The sequence below is a fragment of the Cebidichthys violaceus genome, unplaced genomic scaffold, assembly GCF_023349555.1.
Source record: "Cebidichthys violaceus isolate CVI_PGR_0920_01 unplaced genomic scaffold, fCebVio1.0.p SCAF_11, whole genome shotgun sequence".
Classification (NCBI taxonomy): domain Eukaryota; kingdom Metazoa; phylum Chordata; class Actinopteri; order Perciformes; family Stichaeidae; genus Cebidichthys; species Cebidichthys violaceus.
This window is the reverse complement of record NW_027176274.1, coordinates 565,059-579,483: the sequence shown is the minus strand read 5'-3', so window position 1 is coordinate 579,483 and position 14,425 is coordinate 565,059. Positions and strand designations below refer to the sequence as shown.

Genomic DNA, 14,425 nt, shown 5'->3' with positions numbered 1-14,425 from the left:
TCTTGTAACCTGTCTCCCGTCTACCTGTCTCTTGTCACCTGTCTCCTGTCTCCTGTCTCCTGTCACCTGTCACCTGTCACCCGTCTCCTGTCACCTGTCTCCCGTCTCTTGTAACCTGTCTCCCGTCTCTTGTCACCTGTCTCCCGTCTCTTGTAACCTGTCTCCCGTCTACCTGTCTCCCGTCTACCTGTCTCCCGTCTCTTGTAACCTGTCTCCCGTCTACTGTCTACCTGTCTCCTGTCTCTTGTCACCTGTCTCCTGTCACCCGTCTCCTGTCACCTGTCTCCCATCTCTTGTAACCTGTCTCCCGTCTCTTGTCACCTGTCTCCCGTCTACCTGTCTCCCGTCTCTTGTCACCTGTCTCCCTGTCTCCCGTCTCTTGTCACCTGTCTCCCATCTACTGTCTCCCGTCTCTTGTCACCTGTCTCCCGTCTACTGTCTCCCGTCTACCTGTCTCCCGTCTCTTGTCACCTGTCTCCCGTCTCTTGTCACCTGTCTCCTGTCTACCTGTCTCCCGTCTCCTCACCTGGGTGATGTCATCGTTGAGGAGGCGGGTCAGCAGCTCGTCCTCCCGACGAGTGTCTTCCTTCAGAGACGAGACACAACGAGAGTCCAGAGAGACGAGACGAGTCTCCAGCTGCTCCACTCTGAAACATGTCCAACCCTACAGGTACACAAAGTACTCAGATCCTGTACTACTAGTACAAGTACAGCAATGTACGACAATGAATACAAGTACAAGTCCTGCATTCAAAATATTACCTTACGGACAAATACAGAAGTATTATTGGTAAAATATAGTTAAAGTATCTATAGTAAAAGTATTATCATCTTTATGTAGTGAAAGTATAATCCTTCATCAGCAGTAAAAGTACACAAGTGTTACTGGTGTCAAGTATCTAAAGTACTGCTCTCTGGTCTGAGACTTGAATCTGATTACATCAAAGTAACTAAAGCTGAAGATGAATGTAGTAAAAAGTACCATTACCTCTGAGATGTAGTAGACTAGAAGTATGAAGTAGCACACAGAGTAAATACTGAAGTACAGGAGCTCCTTGTGGTACTTCAGTACAGTACTGCAGTAAAAGTACTCACACTGACGGTGACGGAGGAGCAGATTTCTGTCCTCAGTGTTGAAGCCGTTTCCAACAGACTCTGGATCTGTTTCCCTCTGAGTCCACTCTGATCAGCCTCACTGGATCCACACGGTCCAGCGGAACCAACGGAACCAGTTCCAGGGTCCGACTGAAGCATCGCCTCCAGCTGGACTCACAGAAACCAACACGCACACTAGAAATGAATACACGTCTGTATAACAATACACGACGGTGTGGAGTCACAGCGGGGCTTTATTGGACAATAAATCTTTAAACTAATGTGTGGATCACAATCATAACTGCAGTTCCTCAGATGTCCACTAGAGGCTCCTAAAGAGTTAATTCTCATAGATGTCTCAGGGTTGTTCATCCTTTCATTCAGTGGAGTTCACAACACTTAAATTAACTCACAAGTTTCTCCCTGACGCTCCTCACCTTCTTAGCTGTGAGGTGGAAGCTGCTGCTCAGGTCCAGGATGGACTCGCTCTGATGGATCTTGTTCTTCACTTTCTCCTGGAGCTTCAGCAGCTCGGACAGATCCTCCTCCTTCACTCCCTTCGACTCCTCCACCTCCAGCAGGTCCTGGACGCCGCTCAGAGTCTCCCAGCTCTTCACCGTGAACTCCACCTCGGCGTCGAGTCGCTGGAGAAAGAAAGAGAGCGTGTCTGATGCTGAAACAGAAAAGTTATTGTAGTCCCTACAAGTAGACCATGGACTTCAGAAGACCCAGTGGTCTCGTAGAGTCCTACGTGTGCTAAAGTCTTAGGAGTCCCCACAGTCCTAAAGACCCAGTAGTCCTTAATGTCACAATCCCAAGGGTCCCAATTTCTATCTGTAACCACAGTCCAACAATCACAGCTGTCCCAGGAGTCCCGATGGTACTGGTTCTGGACCATAGGGACACCAGGGACTCACTCCTGTGATTACACTACCAGTAGTCCCTGCAGTCCAAAAGACTCAACGGTCCCATCAGTCCAACGGTCCCATCAGTCCCTACAGATAAAAAGTCGCAATGGTCCAAAAGTCATTTGGACTCCAAAAACAGTCCTCATGATGATGAAGTCCCGATAATGTCCCAGCTGTTCAAAGACTTACGGTAAAATGTGGTCTGGCCTGGCTGAAGTGCTCCACCAGCCTGGAGGTCTGCAGGTCTGAACCCAGATCTATCAGAGTGCAGGAGTCCAGCATCTCAGAGACGCAGTTTAAGTCCTGCAGGGTCTGAAAACACAAAGCATTGTGGTACCTGGGTACAATGACTCTGCAGTATCAGACCCAGCACCACCACAGAGTAGTTCCTACCTTGTCCAGTCTCTCCTGGTACTTCCTGCAGTACTGCTGCTGCTGCTGGATCTGGATTTGTTGCTGACTCTGCAGTTCGTTCACTTCCTGTTTGGTTCTGCCGAGTCGCTCCACCGTCCGCTGCACCGCCGACACCAGCGACTGCAGGTTCAACGCTCCTGACACCTGACGCAACACATAAGAGAACATCTGACTGAACCCTTCTTTATGGTGCACAGAAACATCTCGCACCGATTCACGACTCCTCATCTGAACCCTCGGTGGCTGACTGGTTACCGTCGAGACAGTCCGGACGCAGTCGTCTCCCAGTTCCTGGCAGGTGAGGATCTTCTGGAGCGTTTCCTGCCAGCAGGCGTCCAGCTGCTTCTTCTTCTTCCTGGAACTACCAGCTTCCTCTTCCTCATCTTCCTCCGGCCTCTTCCTGTAGATCTCCATGAGTTCTTCCATCTCCTCCTCCACCTGAAGAACAGCAGCACCATCAGCTAACAGCACACTTCACCACTCCTCTAACGGATGTCCAATGCTTTGGTCGGATCTCCAGACTATCACAGGGCCCACATATAGAGACCTACGGTCACTTTAGAGTCTTCAATTGACCCGAGCTGCAGGTCTTTGGACCGTGGGAGGAAACCGGAGAACCCGGAGAAAACCCATGCTGACACGGGGAGAACATGCAACTCCACACAGTCCAGCTGTGAGGTGCTAGCAACCACACCACCGTGCAGCCCCGCACAAACACACTGATAATCATCGGTTCAGGTTAAAGGACTCTGCATATGATCCAGGTCCTGCCGGTTAGAAAGACCTGGATCCAGTGGACTGAGGACACCAGAGGAGACTCTGACCTGCTGGGCGGTCCGGAGGAAAGAGACGAAGGGTTGCAGCAGCTGCAGGTTTGAGTCGATCCTCCTGTTCAGACTCTGGAGCTCCTTCAAGACCAGATCAACTCGACCAGAGAGTTCAGGACTCGGTGGACCAGTCAGGTCGGCAGCGGGAGGACCGAGCAGAGTTCTGGTCCGTGAGCCCGCTCCGCCTCTCTTCAGCTGCTCCGTCAGGGCCTTCAGAGGGGACAGCTGTCTGCTGGTCTCACTGGGAGGCTGGGACCTGGTCTCACTGGTGTGCAGAGCTCTGATCTGATCCAGGATCTGCATCATGTTCTCTGCATCCTGACCTGCAGACTGGAGACAAATAAACACTGAAACCTTCACACAAATGTTATGTTTTAAAGAAATATAGTGTGTGTGTGTGTGTGTGTGTGTGTGTGTGTACCTCAGCTTGTGTACGTAGCTGCAGGTGTGTGTTCAGAGTGTGTTCGGCTTCAGGAAGGTGCCATCCTGCTTCAGAGCTGATAGACAACAAACTGCTGCTCTGCTGCAGCCATCTGCTGATCTACAAAACACACACACACACACACACACACACACACACACACACACACACACACACACACACACACACACACACAATAAACCATCAGCGGCAGTAGTTTGGTCCGCGGGCCGTAGTTTGACAGTAAAGAGGGTGGAGTCACCTTGTCCACCAGGTGTTCACATGACGACAGCAGCTGGAGCCTCCGATTGGTCAGGAGCGTTTGGTGGGCGTGGCCTTCTCCACCAGGAGTCTCCTTTCCCAGCATGCTCTGCTGCCCTGCTGCCTGCACACTACACCACAGAAGAAGAAGAAAACAGTCATGATCATGAACACTGATGCTTCCTGTCTTCATCATGAGGAGGCCCACAGAGATCTGACCTGGATCCAGACTGCAGGACTTTGGTCTCCTCTGTTCTGAATCCAGGATTCACAAACACTTTAGATTCTAGTTTCAACTGTAATCCCAATCCTGGTCTCTTGTCTAATTTGGATCCAGTCTTTAGGTCTCTGATCTCCTCTGATCCGGATTCAGGCTTTACATCTAACCTGAATTTAGGATGGGTGTCAGATCCTAGTTCTGGCATCTGGTCTAATCTGGATCCGGGCTGCAAGTCTCTGGTCTCCTCTGATCTACAATCTAAATTCAGGCCTGATCTAGATGCAGGGTCCAGTTTTAATCTGGATCCTATCTGCACATCTGGTTTTAGTCCTGACTGGAGCACTCCAGTCTCCTCAGATCTGGATCCAGAATGCTGGTCTCTGGTCTCCTCTGATCTGGATCCAGGTTTCACAACTAATTTAGATTCTGGTTTCAGCTGTGATACCGATCTCGGCCTTGGGTCTAATCTGGATCCAGCCTTCAGGTCTCTGGTGTCCTCTGATCCAGAATCTGACTTGGGGTCTGATCTAGAATCAACCATCAGGTTTAACTCTAATCTGGATCCTGACTTGAAAATGTTGTTCTCCTTTGATCTGGATCCAGGCTGCAGTTCTGATCCGGATTCAGGTTTCAGATATAATTTGGAACCTGACTCAAAGTTACTGGTCTCCTTTGATTTGGATCCAGGAGCCCCGTTTGTGGTTCGTTCTGATCTGGATCCAGGCCTCGCATCTGATCCGGATCCCTGTGTCTGGTCCGATCTGGGTCCAGGCTGAAGGTCTCTGGTCTCCTCTGATTTAGAACCTGACTTGAGGTCCGATCTGGGTCCAGGCTGAAGGTCTCTGGTTTGTAGTGTTCTGGATTCTGACTCCATGTCTGCATTCTCTGCTGATGTGGATCTAGATTGCAGGTCCTGGTCCAGGATCTTCCAGTCCTGTAGTGAGGACAAAGTATTTCATTGAGTACTGCAGTAAAACTGGTAGAAATACTACTTACTGATGGAGGAAGTACTTCCTGAAGTAAAAGTACTAAAACTCAAAATGAATATCTATTTTATTTTCATGTGAAAACATCTCAAGTTTATCACCAAAACTTTCACTGAACAGAGGCTGAAGGCATCACAATGTAGCTGAGTAGAGCCTGAAGGCATCACAATGTAACCTAATGGATGTCTGTCTGTACCTTGTGTTCCTTCTCATGGACCATGATGCCGTTCTCTGCCTGTTGGAGCTGCAGCTTGACGGCCTGGTCCGCCGTCCTTCTTCGGTCCTGCAGCACCTCCACCAGCTCCTCCAGCCTCAGAGCTGCCCCCCCGCTGCACTGGGAACTCTGGGAAGAGGACGCAGGATCAGCATCAATCCACAAAATCCAGTCAATCAAACACAGACAGGTACTGTAAATACCTGACTGTCAGTGAAGTAGCCTCTAAAGCCTCTAGCTTTAATTCTATAAACATATGACATTCACCTCCTCCTCCTCCTCCTCCTGCAGTCCTCTTCCTCTCCTCTGGAGGTCCTCGGTCCTCTGCAGCTGTCTGAGTTTCTGCAGCAGGAAGCTGCTGCTGGTTAAAACCTGCAGAGATTTTCCCAGAAGATCTGGAATCAAAACACGAAACAACGATGAAGATTAGAACTAATGATAACTTCTCACCACATTACAACCTACAACAAACCAGTTCAAACCAGTTTATCAACGTTTAAACCAGTTTATCTAAAGTTTAAACCAATTTATCAACGTTTAAACCAGTTTATCTACAGTTTAAACCAGTTTATTTAAAGTTTAAACCATTTTGTCTAAACTTTAAACCAGTTTGTCTAACGTTTAAACCAGTTTGTCTAAACTTTAAACCAGTTTGTCTAAACTTTAAACCAGTTTGTCTTACGTTTAAACCAGTTTGTCTAAACTCTAAACCAGTTTGCCTAAACTTTAAACCAGTTTGTCTAAACTTTAAACCAGTTTGTCTAACGTTTAAACCAGTTTGTCTAAACTTTAAACCAGTTTGTCTAACGTTTAAACCAGTTTGTCTAACGTTTAAACCAAGCTGATCTACCTTTTTGTTTTAAACATGGCGACTCCTTAGCCAGCGGCTCACAGCTACCGATGCTAACGGTGCTAACTACGATGAAAGTGCAGAAACCCCAACCTCAAAATCCAAGATGGCCGCTCCGAGCAGCAACAGTACACAAGCTGCAGTAATATACCTTTTATTAGCACTTCTTTCTGACTTGTGTTAACTCAGTTGTACAATATATATATATATATATATATATATATATATATATATATATATATATATATATATATATATATATATATATATATATATATATATAGTATAAATACTACTGATACTACGAATAATACTATGACTGGTTACCTCTCCTCAGGACGTCGTATGAGACCTGAACCTCCGTCAGTCTGTCTAGTCTGAACTGTAGATCCTCCACCCTGTCCAGACAGACAGAAAACTGGAGACAGACAGAGAGAAAGACAGACAGACAGACATAGATAGAGAGACAGACAGAGACAGAGACAGAGAGAGAGAGAGAGAGAGAGAGAGAGAGAGAGAGAGAGAGAGAGAGAGACACAGATGTTAAACAGGTGTTGGTGGTTTCTCAGATGTGTTCAAAGTGTGGAAGTAAAACAGGAAGTGAAATATAAACATTGGTGGGGTGACGTCATATTTAATGATGGAGGACACAGGAGGACCTGTCTCTCTCCATCATTAAATATGATGGAGGACACAGGAGGACCTGTCTCTGGTTCACAGACTAAAATAGAAGCACAAAGCTCTGTGTTGGGACCGGTTTAAATAGCTGCAGCAGGTGTTTCTAATAAAACGGATCACCGCACCACCTGAGGAACGTGAGGCTGAAACAAATTCCTCTTGTTGAACCACAGACTATGATCAATAATTACAAACATGAATCAGAAATTAACACACTAAACAGCAGGGCTACAGCTATGTGCTGGGGTTATGCAGGAATGGGATCTGGGATGCGATGGGATGGGATATGTGGCTGACCGAGGGTAAGTGGAGAGCAGGGCCGCCTTTCAATCAGAGGGTCGGCGGTTTGATGCCCGGCTCCAGCTAGTCTCATGTCAATGTGTCCTTGAGCAAGACACTTAACCCCAAAATGTCTCCTGTAGCTGCGTCTACGGTGTGTAGATACTGAATTGTAAGTCGCTTTGGATAAAAGCGTCTGCTAAATGACTGTAATGTAATGTAATGGATCGGGAAGGTTGTGAATGAAGTCGTTTCCTAACATCGTCCATATTTCTAGAAGCTTCCTACCTCCTCAGCTCGGCCGTAGAAGTCTTTAGCCAGCAGCAGGACTTCCTGTCGTCTCTGCAGCAGGCGGAGCAGAAGCGACCATCCTTCAGTCAGAGACGCCACCATGGCTTTGTGCACTTCCTCCTCTTCCTCCTGCTTCTTCGTCCTCTTGTGCTCTATCAGCCCTTCATTCCTCCTCCTCCTCCTCAGCTGCTCCGTCTGTTGGTTCTTTTCCACCACAGCCAGAACCTCCCCCTCATGTTTCTGGAACAACAACAACAGACTGTAGCATGCAGCATCGCTGTGTCCAGTGTGTCCAATGTGTCCAGTGTGTCCAATGTGTCTGGTGTGTCCAATGTGTCCGGTGTGTCCAATGTGACCAATGTGTCCAGTGTGACCAATGTGTCCGGTGTGTCCAATGTGTTCGGTTTGTCCAATGTGTCCGGTTTGTCCAATGTGTCGGGTGTGTCCAATGTGACCAATGTGTCCGGTGTGTCCAATGTGTCCAATGTGACCAATGTGTCTCACGTGTCCAATGTGTCCGGTGTGTCTAATGTGTCCAATGTGTCCGGTGTGTCCAATGCGTCCAGTGTGTCCGATGTGACCAATGTGTCCAGTGTGTCCGATGTGACCAATGTGTCTAACGTATCCAATGTGTCCGGTGTGTCTAATGTGTCCGGTGTGACCAATGTGTCCAATGTGACCAATGTGTCTAACGTGTCCAATGTGTCCGGTGTGTCTAATGTGTCCAATGTGTCCGGTGTGTCCAACGTGTCTAATGTGTCCGGTGTGTCCAATGTGACCAATGTGTCCGGTGTGTCCAATGTGACCAATGTGTCCGGTGTGACCAATGTGTCCAGTGTGTCCGATGTGACCAATGTGTCTAACGTGTCCAATGTGTCCGGTGTATCTAATGTGTCCGGTGTGTCCGATGTGTCCGGTGTATCCAATGTGTCCAGTGTGTCCGACGTGTCTAATGTGTCCAATGTGTCCGGTGTGTCTAATGTGTCCGGTGTGTCTAATGTGTCCAATGTGACCAGTGTGTCCGGTGTGTCAGCTGTATCTGCTTTTCCCATCTTCTGTTTGTACCTTGAGTTTCTCCATCAGCTGCTGTTGTTCCTGGATCAGAGTCTGGTTTTCTCTCTGGTTCGATCCGACCTCACAGAGACCTGGATGAACCTGGACCAGCTGGAGGCGGACCAGAGACCCACTCTGTACGTACGCACACACACACACACACACACACACACACACACACACACACACACACACACACACACACACACACACACACACACACACACGGTCAATATTAAACGTTTGCATGTCTAGATTGTTAGTCTCAGGTGTACATCACTCCTATTGATAGCTTTTGGGATTTTCAATCCCAGGTGTACATCACTCCCAATTTAGTTTTTTAGATTTAATTTTGTAAATCTTAAGGATCCAATTATTCAATTCAATAGCTCAAACTACTTCTTTTAAGATTGTAAGTCTTAAGAATGCTAGTTTTTACCTGTAATGATTCTTCTACTGGCTCGGTTCACAAAAAGGATCTCGTTACTCCGTCTCCTCTACAGCAGAATCCTGGCCTCCAAAATGCCAAGTACTCTCGTGTGAGAATAGGGCGGAGGTCTTTGTCAGGAGTCCTAAACTCCCCTGTGCACAGTTTCAGGTTCAAAAGCTGAAGAGAAGTGGAGATATTGAGATCCGGCTCGAAAGGACCAAGTTATGTTAGAGAAATTCACTCGAAGCCGATGTAAAAGTAATAATCACAGGACATTTATTCTTGCAAGAAGGAGACAGAGTTGAAACACATACAAGTCATGCATCAAGGCTGCTCAGAGGTCTGTCTCTGAGTCTGATATTTATACTTCTGATAACACACAAGTGCGTTTGCACAGAATCATTTGCATAAAGCTACGTGGCATGTCTTGAACTCGCCCCTTCCGCACAAGTAAACGTCTTCTTGACGTTTAGTAAGATATACAATTGTCCCTCACAGAAGGTCACAGTGACTGCTAAACAAGGAACATCTGAGGATAACAAGTGTGAAGAGAGTTCACACAGGAGTCACAGACTTCACGGAGCCTTGTATGTTAAACAATAAGAACTGATCATTCTAAGTTATTTTTCTCCAACAATCATCATTCATAAGTCATTCATCCCCATTGTTTGTCCTTTGAGCCTCAAACATTATTTAAAGTATCCAAGTAGTTTAGAGGAAACGTCTCTTTTATGAACCGGATGAAATGTGACAAGAAGACCCGACGACACATTAGGTCATCAACGAGAAGGTTCACAATAACTGTTTCATCTTTAACGTGTTCAACTTCAGAAGTTTTTATGTAAATTATTCTAATAATGTATATTATTAGAATAATATATATAATAATCTATATTATTACAGAATAATAATAATATTAATATAGAATATTATTATTATTAATAATAATAATAATGATGAATCTGGTTGGAGTCAGTTAACTAGTTTGTTGTCACATTAAACTGAATATTATTTTGGTCTCCACACAGCGATATGTTGACGGCTTCAGGTCAGAAGAAGATGTGTGTTTCAGTTTGTGTGTGTGTGTGTGTGTGTGTGTGTGTGTTACATTCCTCAGGATGATACAGTATCTCTGGCATGTCGACCGAAAAAGACACAACGTGACGCATGACCACACAAACACACACTTTACAAACAACGACTAACAGCTCCTAAACTCTCTCTCTCACACACACACACACACACACACACACACACACAGTTCTATAACAGGAAACAGCACGTGAACAGAACAGCAACTGACCTCAGATCTCCTGAAGCCTCCAAAGGCACAAACTCAGTTTAAAGACTTAAAGTCAACGCTTATTTAATTTAAGTTCAATAATCTGATGTCCAACTAAAGTCAAAGCTCAGAGAAGTTAACTGCTTAACTGGTTTTAGGACACTTGTATTGGTCAGAATGTCCTAATATATCAGGCTTTGTAATTATTTTTTTTCAGAAAGTTAACATTAACCAACAGACTGACCCTGAAGAGTGTCTCCTCTTCGTGAAGTGTGACAAGCTAAGAGGCTAGTTAGCTCACTCGCTAATCAGCTCTAGACATGGACTAGCTAGTTAGCTCACTAGCCAGCTGTCTGTCTCCAGAGCTCCCTGCTCTGCTCCTGGTCAACAGTCTGCCAGCGGCGGGGTACGCGGGGTACGCTAGCTAACGAGCTAATTCTTGTCTAATTAGTGGTCTGATGAACAGAAGTGGTTTTGGTTTCATCTAAAGTGGGTCGTAAAACAATAGATGTGATCTGAATACGTCTCACACCATCACCGTCCTATAAGGAACCCTCCTATAAGGAACCCTCCTATAAGGAAGAACCCTTGAACCCTCCTATAAGGAACCTTCCTATAAGGAAGAACCCTCCTATAAGGAACCTTCCTATAAGGAACCCTCCTATAAGGAACCGTCCTATAAGGAACCTTCCTATAAGGAACCCTCCTATAAGGAAGAACCCTCCAATAAGGAACCCTCCTATAAGGAAGAACACTCCTATAAGGAACCTTCCTATAAGGAATAACACTCCTATAAGGAACCTTCCTATAAGGAAGAACCCTCCTATAAGGAACCTTCCTATAAGGAACCCTCCTATAAAGAACCTTCCTATAAGGAAGAACCCTCCTATAAGGAACCTTCCTATAAGGAAGAACCCTCCTATAAGGAACCATCCTATAAGGAACCTTCCTATAAGGAAGAACCCTCCTATAAGGAACCCTCCTATAAGGAACCTTCCTATAAGGAAGAACCCTCCTATAAGGAACCCTCCTATAAGGAACCTTCCTATAAGGAATAACCCTCCTATAAGGAACCTTACTATAAGGAAGAACCCTTCTATAAGGAACCGTCCTATAAGGAACCCTCCTATAAGGAACCTTCCCTCAGACAAACCTTGAGCACAGAGACAATGATCAGCGATTGGCCGGCCTGGATGGCGATGGTACTCAGAGTGGTGACAGAGCGAGGACGCTTCATGTTCCCTTCTCCTCCAGCCATCCTTCCTGTCTCCTCGGCCTCTCCAGCCGTCATCTTCTTCTGCGTCTCTTTAAATGTTTAAAGACATCTTGAACACATGTTTCACACAAGTTTCACAGTCCCTGAACCAGTTTGTGTCGAGTCTGGTTCCCATTGAGAAGGCAGGTTCTGGTGCTGGTGTTGTTGGGAGGTTCCTGTTCTTTAGTGTCCTACAGAACATGAATGAATCAATGTGACGATTGGGTGTTCCTGTTCTTTAAGACACTAAACGGTACTGTTCATACTGTCCATATTGTTATATTACTCATATTGTTATTTAGCACATTCCACTGCACCTTACTGCTTCTTTTTGCATATCTGGTCAGACGCTAAAACTGCTTTTCGTTGTACTAGTACCTGAACTCTGTACAATGACGATAAAGTTGAATCTGAATAAAAAACACGGAGAACATGAATGAATCAATGTGACGATGACTCCTTTAACACAACGTGTCCCATCACTTCAACCTCCTGACAGTAATCCTATGACTCTACGACACGATAACGTTAGCTAACATTAGCTCAACGGCTAAAGAGCCTGAACCAGATTTAGATGAAACCTGATCCTGGTCTAGATGTGACCCAGCAGCAGTTAGTCATGAAGAGACTTCACAGCAGGAGTCTCTAAATATAAGGTCATGTTGAAGGAAATGAATGTCATGAACAAGTTGTTTTAAAGTACTCTCTTAAAATACTGATCACAGTTAAAGGGACAGTAGTGACGTTCTAAAGTGGGGTTCTATGAGTTATCTAGCTACCTAACTTAGTTTTATTCCAAGTTGACGCTGGCTTTAAAAGTGTCTTTAAGTTCTTAAACTGCAGTAATTAAAGATCTGCATACGTCTAGCTAGCTAAATTAGCTTTGTTCCAAATGTAGTCTTAGCTGAAGAACCAGAAGAAGAGAACGTGAGACCAGGTGTTCTTTAGAGAGAGACACTGAGGACACGTTTGGGTTTGTACTCTGAGTAATTACATATTGTCACTGTTGTACTGTTATACTTGATACATTATCTTTAAAAAAAGACAAACATCACATGTATTAAATAATCATGTGTCTCTCCTTGTTGACATATTTTTAGTGAAATAAGGTTTAGCAGCTTCAGCTCCTTCAGTCTTGAAGGTAAAAAGGTGAATGCATTCTAACTATAAGGGATTATCTTCATTGCTTTGCTCTCCTGTCTGTTTCTACTCAAACATCTGGTGAGTGAATACAGAGGGTCAGTTTGAGCAGCTGGCGGTGCGTTCGAGGTCAGAATGTGTTTAAATGTCACTCAGGTGTCGACAGGTGAGCTTCCCTCATTCTGTTAAACTCACTCATCAAACACTCCATTTCTCCACCAACAGAAACATCTGCTCAGTTTCCTTCAAACTGAATTAACTTAATATACGTTCTAATAATTCACTCTTTATAATAAGATAAATTAACGCTTAACGAATGAGTTATTAACGCTTCATAAATGAGTTAATGCTTCATAAATGAGTTATTAACGCTTCATAAATGAGTTATTAATGCTTCATAAATGAGTTAATGTTTCATAAATGAGTTATTAATGCTTCATAAATGAGTTATTAACGCTCCATAAATGAGTTATTAATGCTTCATAAATGAGTTATTAACGCTTCATAAATGAGTTATTAACGCTTCATAAATGAGTTATTAATGCTTCATAATGAGTTATTAATGCATAACGAATGCGTTATTAACGCTTCATAAATGAGTTATTAATGCTTAACGAATGCGTTATTAATGCTTCATAAATTTGTTATTAACGCTTCATAAATGAGTTAACGCTTCATAAATCTGTTATGAATGCTTAACAAATGAGTTATGAATGCTTAACAAATGAGTTATGAATGCTTAACAAATGAGTTAATGCTTAACGAATGAGTTATGAATGCTTAACAAATGAGTTATTAATGCTTCATAAATGAGTTATTAATGCTTAACGAATGAGATAACGCTTCATAAATGAGTTATTAACGCGTCATAAATGAGTTATTAATGCATCATAAATGAGTTATTAATGCATCATAAATGAGTTATTAATGCTTCATAAATGAGTTATTAACGCGTCATAGACCAGTTAAGAGACATTCATTATAATTTGTTATTATCTAGAACATCTTGTCTGGTGATGATTCTGTTTGGTTATGAATGTTAGTCATGATTAATAAGTTATTAATAAGTGGATGAAAAAGGTCATTTTTCACCTAGTTTATCAGTAAATGATTAAAAGTGTTCTGTTCAACCAGACTCTTATTTATGTTTAACATGTTAATGAATCAAAACAATCCTTTAAGAGAAGCACAAACATGGAACAATTCAATAAAATAGAAGTCACTGATAGCGCTGTCTGCTCCGCACACAAAATCATAAAAATATCAAATATCTTTCAGCTTCTATCACATGTACTCCTCTTTAAAGTTTGTGATATATTTCTACATAAATACATAAAGTAAACAGTACCTGAGACACGTTCATGGAGATCAGGACGTTACCCTACCGACACTGTGGAGAGAAAAGTCAGCCCAGAGAGAGACAGAGGGAGGGAGGGGAGAGAGAGAGAGAGAGGGGGGAGAGAGAGAGAAAGAGAGAGAGAGGGGGAGAGAGAGAGAGAGAGGGGAGGGGGAGGGAGAGAGAGAGAGGGGGGAGAGAGAGAGAGAGGGGGGGGGGGGGGAGAGAGAGAGAGGGAGACAGAGGTTAAAAATAGCTTCCAGTAGATTATCAGACGTCTGTCCTCCAGAAACACACAGAGACACATTCAAACACTTCATCACAGATTAACTTTGCAGTATTCAGTCTGAACATAGTACACGTAGTACACATATTGAAGTAGAAGTATTTTACCTGAGTATATTCATGTGAGGCTCCAGTCAGAGAGCCGTCAGCGCCTCCTGCAGGCGGCTCAGAGCATCACCACAGAGAGAAGAAGAAGCTCC

At 44.4% G+C, this 14,425-nt stretch overlaps 1 protein-coding gene across 3 annotated transcripts in view; it reads right to left on the bottom strand.

Moving 5' to 3' along the window:
- ccdc141 (coiled-coil domain containing 141) overlaps positions 1-14,423 on the bottom strand; it is a 28,001-nt gene extending 13,578 nt beyond the window's left edge. Inside the window, exons 1-18 of one of the 3 annotated variants that reach the window (XM_068736303.1) lie at positions 14,334-14,423; positions 13,953-13,994; positions 11,363-11,514; positions 8,510-8,632; positions 7,442-7,684; positions 6,524-6,614; positions 5,614-5,741; positions 5,329-5,475; positions 4,146-5,080; positions 3,928-4,057; positions 3,666-3,785; positions 3,242-3,574; positions 2,673-2,855; positions 2,397-2,561; positions 2,193-2,315; positions 1,533-1,739; positions 1,096-1,263; positions 527-664 (exon numbers count right to left, since the gene is read on the bottom strand). In XM_068736303.1, coding sequence (XP_068592404.1) covers positions 527-664; positions 1,096-1,263; positions 1,533-1,739; positions 2,193-2,315; positions 2,397-2,561; positions 2,673-2,855; positions 3,242-3,574; positions 3,666-3,785; positions 3,928-4,057; positions 4,146-5,080; positions 5,329-5,475; positions 5,614-5,741; positions 6,524-6,614; positions 7,442-7,684; positions 8,510-8,632; positions 11,363-11,500 — 3,372 coding nt within the window. In that variant the 5' untranslated portion in view covers positions 11,501-11,514; positions 13,953-13,994; positions 14,334-14,423. Of the gene's footprint in view, positions 1-526; positions 665-1,095; positions 1,264-1,532; positions 1,740-2,192; positions 2,316-2,396; positions 2,562-2,672; positions 2,856-3,241; positions 3,575-3,665; positions 3,786-3,927; positions 4,058-4,145; positions 5,081-5,328; positions 5,476-5,613; positions 5,742-6,523; positions 6,615-7,441; positions 7,685-8,509; positions 8,633-8,936; positions 9,082-11,362; positions 11,656-13,952; positions 13,995-14,333 lie in introns of those variants that run through there. The other 2 variants (XM_068736311.1, XM_068736320.1) reach the window with 2 other exon arrangements.
- Positions 14,424-14,425: the final 2 nt, after the last annotated feature.